Source organism: Pundamilia nyererei, unplaced genomic scaffold (assembly GCF_000239375.1).
Source record: "Pundamilia nyererei isolate P.nyererei 1_Seehausen unplaced genomic scaffold, PunNye1.0 scaffold00095, whole genome shotgun sequence".
Lineage (NCBI taxonomy): Eukaryota > Metazoa > Chordata > Actinopteri > Cichliformes > Cichlidae > Pundamilia > Pundamilia nyererei.
In genome coordinates, this window is record NW_005187496.1 from 2,322,525 (window position 1) to 2,331,518 (window position 8,994).

At 40.8% G+C, this 8,994-nt stretch overlaps 1 protein-coding gene and 1 pseudogene across 2 annotated transcripts in view; one reads left to right on the forward strand and one right to left on the reverse strand.

Moving 5' to 3' along the window:
• Positions 1 to 7,002, forward strand: part of eif3d (eukaryotic translation initiation factor 3, subunit D) — an 8,459-nt gene extending 1,457 nt beyond the window's left edge. The window contains exons 2-16 of one of the 2 annotated variants that reach the window (XM_005739975.1): positions 806 to 931; positions 1,021 to 1,066; positions 2,018 to 2,154; positions 2,246 to 2,331; positions 2,421 to 2,493; positions 2,997 to 3,118; positions 3,207 to 3,339; positions 3,434 to 3,581; positions 3,916 to 4,046; positions 4,156 to 4,241; positions 4,366 to 4,495; positions 5,230 to 5,372; positions 5,556 to 5,748; positions 5,832 to 5,925; positions 6,885 to 7,002. In XM_005739975.1, the coding sequence (XP_005740032.1) occupies positions 809 to 931; positions 1,021 to 1,066; positions 2,018 to 2,154; positions 2,246 to 2,331; positions 2,421 to 2,493; positions 2,997 to 3,118; positions 3,207 to 3,339; positions 3,434 to 3,581; positions 3,916 to 4,046; positions 4,156 to 4,241; positions 4,366 to 4,495; positions 5,230 to 5,372; positions 5,556 to 5,748; positions 5,832 to 5,925; positions 6,885 to 6,898 (1,659 nt within the window). In that variant the 5' untranslated portion in view covers positions 806 to 808 and the 3' untranslated portion in view covers positions 6,899 to 7,002. The remainder of the gene's footprint in view (positions 1 to 805; positions 932 to 1,020; positions 1,067 to 2,017; positions 2,155 to 2,245; positions 2,332 to 2,420; positions 2,494 to 2,996; positions 3,119 to 3,206; positions 3,340 to 3,433; positions 3,582 to 3,915; positions 4,047 to 4,155; positions 4,242 to 4,365; positions 4,496 to 5,229; positions 5,373 to 5,555; positions 5,749 to 5,831; positions 5,926 to 6,884) is intronic. The other variant, XM_005739976.1, reaches the window with a different exon arrangement.
• Positions 7,003 to 7,075: 73 nt separating this feature from the next.
• The window catches only part of LOC102203367 (amine sulfotransferase-like), a 3,199-nt pseudogene continuing 1,280 nt past the window's right edge, over positions 7,076 to 8,994 (reverse strand).

Genomic DNA, 8,994 nt, shown 5'->3' on the forward strand with positions numbered 1-8,994 from the left:
GCACCCTGCTGATTTAATTATAGAGTAACAGAGACACCCTCCACCCACACTAATAGCTCAAAAGGTGTTTGTTACATGCTTAGGCAACATCTTGTACCATAGGATCCCAAGTGGTGTACTGCAGGATCCTATGTTGATCATACAGCTGTAATGACTGATTCACGAGCTATCTAAGTACTTTTTAGGCACTCATGTACCAGAATTCTCTTTCTGTTTTTGTCAAAGGGATCCAAAATCTCTTTGTTGATAGATGGTGGGAAATAATACAGCATGACACATTAAAAGCATTGAATGATAAAATAAAAAAAATTGAGAAGGGGCAAACCACAACTAACCATCAGTTAGATCCACAGTTAGATCCACCACCTAAAGAAAAGAGAAATGTGGGAAGAAACTATCCCAAAGACTTGCTTATATTGGCTAATTATGCAGGAGATAAATGAAATAAAAACTCAAACAAGGCAATTGTTGTAAAGAAAATAATTATTGCAATTCGGTTTTAACAATCAGTGGAAGCCAAAATTGTAACTAAAACGAAAATTTGTTTAACTGAAGAATCCTGTCACTGCTTTAATATGTTGTATTATAGCCATAAATCATGGAGTTGACTTTCAGGGGTCAGTGATGACTAGCCCACTGCGCAAGCTGATCAATGCCTGTTTCTTTTAGTGCATTGCTGAAGAAATCAGTGCTGCTCATTTCCTGAGACCCTGTATGTGTACCATCAGTCAGCTTGACCCAGAAGGTTTTTAATGTTTGGTCTCATAGGGTTTGTCGTCTTTTTCCGTTTCCCCTCTGTCTTCAGGCCATGGCGAAGTTCCACGCCCCTGTGATCCAGGACAACCCATCCGGCTGGGGTCCTTGTGCGGTCCCTGAGAAATTTAAAGACATGCCCTACCAGCCGTTCAGCAAAGGAGATCGTCTGGGAAAGGTTTGTTTTCAGTTTTGCTCTGAAAAGAGGAAAAAAGGTTTTCCAGGGTTTGTTTTTTTTACTGACTTTGTGTGTTTTGTGTTTGGTAGGTTGCAGACTGGACCGGAGCTACTTACCAAGACAAGAGATACACAAGTAAGTCACAGCAGTACATAGGGCTGTGCGATATGACCAAAATCTCATATCCCGATATAAGACATTTATCGTTCTGACAACGATATAAATCACAAAAATGTAACATTTTCTGTAAATTCGATGAATCTCGGGCAGTTCGACTTGGCGTGAAGTGTTTTCAGCTGGGCGTCCTTTACCTGGAGTCGAGTGTTTTAAACGATGCATGAAAGTATACATTTTTACACATAGGTTGTAACGGCCAATGTTTTCTTTGTATTTATTACAAAGTCTCAACAGGATCGTGAGCTTTATTGTGAAAGGTTTACATAGAAAACAAACAAGCGGACAGCGGAGCCACGCAATGGTTTTACCGTCGTTGTTGCTAACGACAACACATAAAAACAGGCGCTCGTTCGTCTGTAGTGTGGTTATATTAAATATAAGAGAAAGAGAGAACTTTAAGAAATTAATATAGCCACTACAGTGACCATCAAAACCATGAACAAATATTGCCGTAAACAGTTTATTTCACAACACCACGAAACAAACGATAGCGTGATAGGAAATGATAGACATTTTTTTTATCATCATCCCATATATATCGCTATATCGAACAGCCCTAGCTGTACAAAATCTGCCTCTTTGGTACGTTTTATTTGGCTGATTTTCTTTGATTTTCTTATATCTAAAATAAAGTTTTTAGATGAAAATAGACTTGAATGTAGCTGGTTTTCAAGCGAATCTGTTACACCTAAATTATGTGGAAAAGATAATTTCTTGTGTTTCATTAGAATATCAGCAGGATTAGACCACGACATCTGTTTTATTTGTATGATATCACAGTTTCTTCTCTTTTATATTCTGATTTACTTTTCTGTTTGCACAAGCATTTCAAACATCATCAAAAAACCTTCAATTTATTTTGTGGTTTCTTGCTGATTTCTTAATTGTTTATGTTTATTTTGTCCTCAGATAAATATTCCTCTCAGTTTGGAGGCGGCAGTCAGTACGCCTACTTTCACGAGGAGGATGAGACGAGCTTCCAGCTGGTGGACACTGCCAAGACCCAGAAGACGGCTTACCAGAGGAACCGCATGAGGTTTGCTCAGGTACGACAGATCGTCGCAGAGTGGGTGATATTTAAATGTTTTTAATCTAACGTTTTAGGACTTTGGTAACAGTATGTTTTTGTTTTCACAGAGGAACCTGCGCAGGGACAAAGACCGCAGGAACATGACACAGTTCAACATGCAAACGCTCCCGAAGAGCGCTAAGCAGAAAGAGAGGTGAGAGGAGAGCACATCTGACCGCTTTTGGTCACAGGCGGTGAAATAGTCACATCTTGAAGTTTGATCCCATGTTTTTGTCTTGTCAGAGAGCGAATGCGGCTGCAGAAGAAGTTCCAAAAGCAGTTTGGTGTCCGTCAGAAATGGGACCAAAAATCCCAGGTGTTTATTTACTGTTGAAATATAAATTCAATTTTTTGTGATGTAATAATGGGAAGGTTCATGTGTTTTTGCTTCAGGTTGTTTTGGATTTTTTCATTTTTATGATGTAAACAATTAATCAAGAAAATAACTGGAAGGTAAACTGATACTGGAAGTCCAGAAAGAATATTGGCCACAGCGTAAATTTGAGTTTCACACTCTGGCTGTTTCACAAATAAGCTTAAGAAGTAAATAAATGCCAGTGAGCCTGACCTCGTATCATTTAATATTGGCTAGTTTTGTAGTGCATCTTAATCAAAGTAATGTCAGCATATGCTGCTTTAAATCTCAGCCCTCGCCAACAGTAAGAATTACATTTTTTCTGGTATGATTGCTTTTGTGGCTCACATCATGTTTAAACCCATTTTTAAAGATAATGTGATCTCAAGGTTTTAAGACTCAAAGGTGTGTTTGTACTGTGGTGTTATTGACTTTGTTCTTGACATCCTTGTCTGTTCACGAAGGCGCAGCTGAAGCCCAGAGACTCCTCTGTGGAGGTTAGGAGTGACTGGGAGGTGAAGGAGGAGATGGACTTCCCCAGACTGATGAAGATGAGATACATGGAGGTGTCTGACCCCCTTGACATGTAGGTGAAGCTGAGCCGCTGTTTGTAATAGATTATTATAGAGGGGAAATGCAGGTGATGATGAGGTTTCACTTCTCATTTCCTGCAGTGAGTGCTGTGGTGCTTTGGAGTACTACGATAAGGCCTTTGATCGAATCACCACCCGCAACGAGAAGCAGCTGAAGAGCATCAAAAGGATCTTCCACACTGTTACTACCACAGACGACCCCATCATCCGCAAGGTAAAAAAAATATGTTGCCTGAAAATGCATTGCTGTCTGAACCCTGTGTTTGGCAGCTTTCTTACATGATTATTTCTTTCTTTCCTCCCTCCAGCTGGCTAAGACTCAGGGTAACGTGTTTGCCACTGATGCCATCTTGGCCACCTTGATGTGCTGCACGCGCTCAGTCAACTCCTGGGACATCATCGTGCAGAGAGTGGGCAACAAGCTGTTCTTCGACAAGAGAGATAACTCAGACTTTGGTGAGCGACCTGCAGTCACCAGCAGCTGGTTTCACTCTGTTTTACACTTAGTTTGCTCAGAAAAACAAGTTTGACTGAAGTTAAATAAAGCCTGAGAGAACAGCTCATGACCCAGGTGTTTTTCTGCAGAGAAGAAAATTTGAAGGATTGCAATGAGAATTTTTAAACCACTCTTTTATTTAACCCAGATTTTGTTTACTTGAATGTAACATATATTTACAACCCTGAAAGACGTTCTCATTGTGGGGAAAAAATGCCCCAAAACACTCACCAGTGAACATGACTGAGTTCTATCAGACATACTGATGCTCTGATCTCCAACTGTTCCCCTCAGATCTGCTAACTGTGAGTGAGACTGCCAACGAGCCTCCCCAGGATGAGGGCAACTCCTTCAACTCTCCTCGCAACCTCGCCATGGAGGCCACGTACATTAACCACAACTTCAGCCAGCAGTGTTTACGCATGGTACGAAGTCACATGACTGGAAGCCCCAACGCCTTTCTGTGCTAAGCTAAGCTAGCCTTACACAAAATTGGCTCATGAAAGTGAGTTGTCTTTGTTTTCTTTCTTGTAGGGTGGAGACCGTTACAAGTTTCCTAACTCCAACCCATTTGTGGAGGAGGATATGGACAAGAGTGAGGTGGCATCTGTGGCTTACCGGTATGTTCAGTAGCTTCAAACCAATTTGTAATTTCTCATCTTTCCAGCAGAACAGGAGGCTGTTGTAACTGCTGTAGTAAATATTCCTGGGTTTAATTCCTGATATTTTGTATTTGTGTTAAAGGTACCGTCACTGGAAGCTCGGAGAAGACATCGATCTGATCGTCCGCTGTGAGCACGATGGCGTGATGACTGGAGCCAGTGGAGAAGTGTCCTTCATTAACGTCAAGACTCTGAATGAGTGGGACTCCAGGGTAAGACAGGAAACGGGTTTAATGAAGTAGAGCTTAGTCAGTCAGGCTCATCTGTCTGTTAGTCGAGGAAATGGCCCGAAATAATTAAAGCCCTTGCTAGGTGCGGCGTCTTCATCTGCTCAGCTTAAAATGTATTCGATATATCTCCCTGACCGTTTTTACAAAAACTTAGAAAAATAAGGAAAGAAGGTGCTCTGGAGAAAACAAATAGGCCTTAATGGCAATTCCAAAAAAAACAGAAATGTGTTTTTTCTCAGTCTTTTTCACGTGCTTCTAAAAACTGCTGCATTCTGTACTTCACGTGTTTGATCACTAGATGTCAGCAAAAGGAAGTAGGACTCCTTCTGTGCTTCTGAACCTATGGTCAGCTATGTTTGTGGGTTGAGTCTATTGTTGGAGACCAAGCTCTCATACAGACACAGGTCCTTCCAGATGTTTCACCTCACACAGAACAGAGTCTATGCTGTGTTAAAAATAACCATGGTTGTACCTCTCAGCTGCATCTGTCTGATGTGAATTTTCAGTGAGTAAAAATCAGAAGTGGTGACACATCTCCAGATTCAGACTCTGTGAAATATTGCTGTAATGAAGGCAGTTTTGTTATTCCAGATGCTTTTAAGGCATCCGCTACTAGAGCCACTCCTCTGTTCACAGGCAGTTAACCTCCTCCTTCAGCTAAGTATATGCTGTTCTGTTTATAAGCTTTGGTGCGTCTGATTTGTCTTGTCCTGTAGTATTGTAATGGTGTGGACTGGCGTCAGAAGCTGGACTCTCAGAGAGGAGCCGTCTTGGCCACCGAGCTGAAGAATAACAGCTACAAACTGGCGCGCTGGACCTGCTGCGCCATGCTGGCTGGATCAGAGTACCTGAAACTGGGGTGAGGAGCGAGATTCCGATTCTGTGTGTTAAAGGAGAGGAGGCTAATTTAAATATTAAGATGCAGAAAAAGGTTTTTCACCGATCGTTGATTGAGGAGCAATCCAGTTCCTTCTTGCAGTGCTCGTAGGCCAAGGCAGTAAGCTGGACTGACTGTCTCTGCATCACTCTGTGGTTTCTCCAGGTACGTTTCTCGGTACCACGTGAAAGACTCTGCTCGCCACGTCATCCTGGGCACCCAGCAGTTCAAACCCAATGAATTCGCCAGCCAGATCAACCTGAGCATGGAGAACGCCTGGGGAATCCTGCGCTGCGTCATCGACATCTGCCTCAAGCTGGACGAGGGCAAGTACCTGATCCTGAAGGACCCGAACAAGGTGAGCCGGCGCAGAGAGCAGAACTGAAAGGCAGCTGGGAGGTGTGTGAGCTCACAAGCTGATATTCTGTTTCTCATCTACAGCAAGTGATCCGTGTGTACAGCCTGCCTGATGGGACCTTCAGCTCTGATGAAGATGAGGAAGAAGAGGAGGATGAAGAAGACGAGGAGGAAGAAGGTATGGTTTAGCTCCTATTTTAAATAGAGGTTGAACTAAAGCTTGTGTGGGAAGCACAGGATGTTCCAGTTTAACATGTTGGTGCTGGTGTGAAAATGGCTTCTGTCACTGGTGTGTGTTAGCGGTGAATACAAGTGCAGGATTTCTTCAGGTACAAATGTTTCTTACACACAGGACAGCAGGGATGTGCCCGACCAGCTGACGGTGCTGCTGCCCTCATTGGTCAGGGCCACAAATGCCAGTCGATTAACTAATTCATATTTTTAAATGGATTGTAATGCATGCTACATTTGCACATTCAGTGTTTGGTGCTCAAATTTGAGTGTTTTGTCACTTTTAGCCCATTTTGGTGTAACTTTGTGGAGTAACATTATCACATCTGTACTGCACCAGACTGCATGCTTAGTTGTCAGAGAACAGATATAAACTCTGTAAAAATCCAAGAAACTGTTGGAATTTGTTAAAATCACATTTTCTCTTAGTGTTTTAGTCTTTTTATAAAACTTAATTCTTAAGTCTGTTTCTGGGGTTGAGAAGGTCTTTTTCTCTCCAGTGGCTCCCTTATGCTGCATTAACAAGAAACATGGTGATTATGAAATGACCAGTGCCTATTTTTTTTTTTGACATATTTTTTTATTTATGATTGCTGTCATTGTTTTTGAACACTTTGGAACATCCAATCACATGAACCTCTGGGGTCACAAGAAGTTACTCAGAGTTAAAAAGGAAAAAAAGAAAAAGTAGCCTGTAACCTCAAAGAAACATTTTAATGTTTTTTTTAACAGCTCATCTTTCAAATGCTGTAAATGAAATAATTCAATTCCAGGGTGAAGAAATGCGTTTGTCTGCACTTTTTTTTAAATTATAAATTCCAAAGTTTGTGTGTCTTTGGTTTTTGAGTGTTCATTGTTCATAAATCTGATTCTTCTTGCATTTATGTTGAACCCTTTTCATTTCAGATGATGATAATTGAAGTGTGGAGTCAGCTTCAGTGACCAAAACAGCCTTGATCCTTCACTGAGAAACAAGTGAATTCCTTTTGACATTCAATAAAGGCAATAGCAGATTATACAACTACCTTTAATGTCTTGTGTTTTATTTCTTGTACTGAAGTTCAAAACATGTCATAAAGCATTTTATAGCTGAGCACAACGGACACAACACTGAGCTTGATAAACAAGGAGTGGATGTGACTGAAAACTGCTTGCTCATGGGCAGAGTAGTCAGAAGATGCTCAAATATAATCTGAAGCAAGTGACTGAACATAAACTCGGGAAATTGTTTGCAAAGCACAAGTCTGATGGTTGTTTGATTTTTTTCATAAAAGAAGAAAATGAATTTACTTAATATTTGAATAACAGTTACTATTACTTTTTTTACAACACTGATGGGATATTTTTGTCACCCTAATGAACGGACAGGTGGACACCCAAGTTTGTAAATGTGATAACTCGAGAATGAAGCCACACAGGATTTTCAAATTGATAACAGGTGTATCTACTAAAAGTGTTGGGTGAGTATAAATCTCAGTGGCCTCAAGACAGAGATGAAGTTTACTGAAAATCTTGTGAGTGTGATAACACAGGTATATCTACTAGGAGGCCTGAGGTGTACAACATGCCACTGCCAGTATTTTTACTGGGAGACCCTGAAGAGCTGCTCTGCTTATTCCCAGATGAACCTCAAAGGCAAATCACCAAGTTTCTCCTGAAGGACTTGATCCACTCTTTCACTCTGTGCAACAGTCAGTGTGTTCTTCCAGTCTCCAATCTGACCTGTAATGAAGACAAAAACACAACACCTGATACCCTGATATCACATTTGTCTGCACAGCAGCTGCAGGTCTGTTATGTTACCTTTACGCAGGAATTTTCCACTGAACTTCTCTGGTGGCATGTGCTCATAGTTTGCTTTCGAGTCCTTCTTCATGTTCTCAAACTTAGCTTTTTCCACAACATGACTGATAGCAGCTTCAGTCAGGTTTATCCCTAAGAAGTTGCAGATCTTCTTCACTGATCCTTTCAGGTCCTGAAAGAAACGCAGGAAGGCAAGAGAAAAAGAACCTTAAACTCTGCCAGATATTTTATTTCAGTTTCCTTAGGAACAACAAAAATGCGAAGAAACATCTTACCAAAATCATTTCCTCGTAGGTCAGGAAGAGGATGTTATACTGCTCTCTGTTTGAATACCACTCCCTGACATGATCAAACCAGGATGATGCTGGTACTGAATAGCAGCATAAGGCATCTGGTCATTTGGCATTTTAATTTAAAATCAAGTGTCTGTTGACTGTATTTACCCCACTACAATTCTAATACCAGCAGCATGATAACAGGTAGAGGAAGAAAAAAGGTTTTTGCTACACAAACAAATATCTTTTTGGAGTTTTTGTTTTAATAATAGATGTGGAACGGCACTGTCCTCTTCACAAGTGGTCCCCTTCGGATGTTGGAAGCTAACTTGGAGTAAATCACTTACAGCCACAAGACTGAACTTTTATCAAAAGCAAAAAACAATGTTAGAACAAAGTCAGTGCTTTAGGAAATCTTTCAATTTGGATTAAAGTGAAGTAAAGTATATTAATGATACCAGAATGTCAGTGATTTAAAGGGTCAAAAGGGGAATGAGTTCAAAAGATTACAAGCTGTTTTTGTGTGACCCACCTCTGTTTGCTTAGGAAAGACACAAGCACAGGTTGGTGGACAGAACGTTCTGTGTGTTTTTTATCTTATTTGCTAATTGCTCAATCTGGTAAAAAGGTTTTACAACGTCAAGAGTCAAATAACTGAGGTACCACTGTTTTAATTTGTAAAGTAACTAATAGATATGCAGTATGTGTCATATCAAAAGTATTTTTGTGAAATGCTATGTGGAAGAAGTATAAAGCCATATGTCTGTGAAGGTTCTCAGTCATCCAGGTCATCGTAGTCAAAGGAGCTTGCAAAGAAAAGCGTCTGGACTTCTTTAAGTTACTTGAAGACGTTTCACCTCTCATCCGAGAAGCTTCTTCATCTGATCTCAGGAATTCGCATGATAAGGTGGGGCCAGGTTTCACAATGAACTCACCCG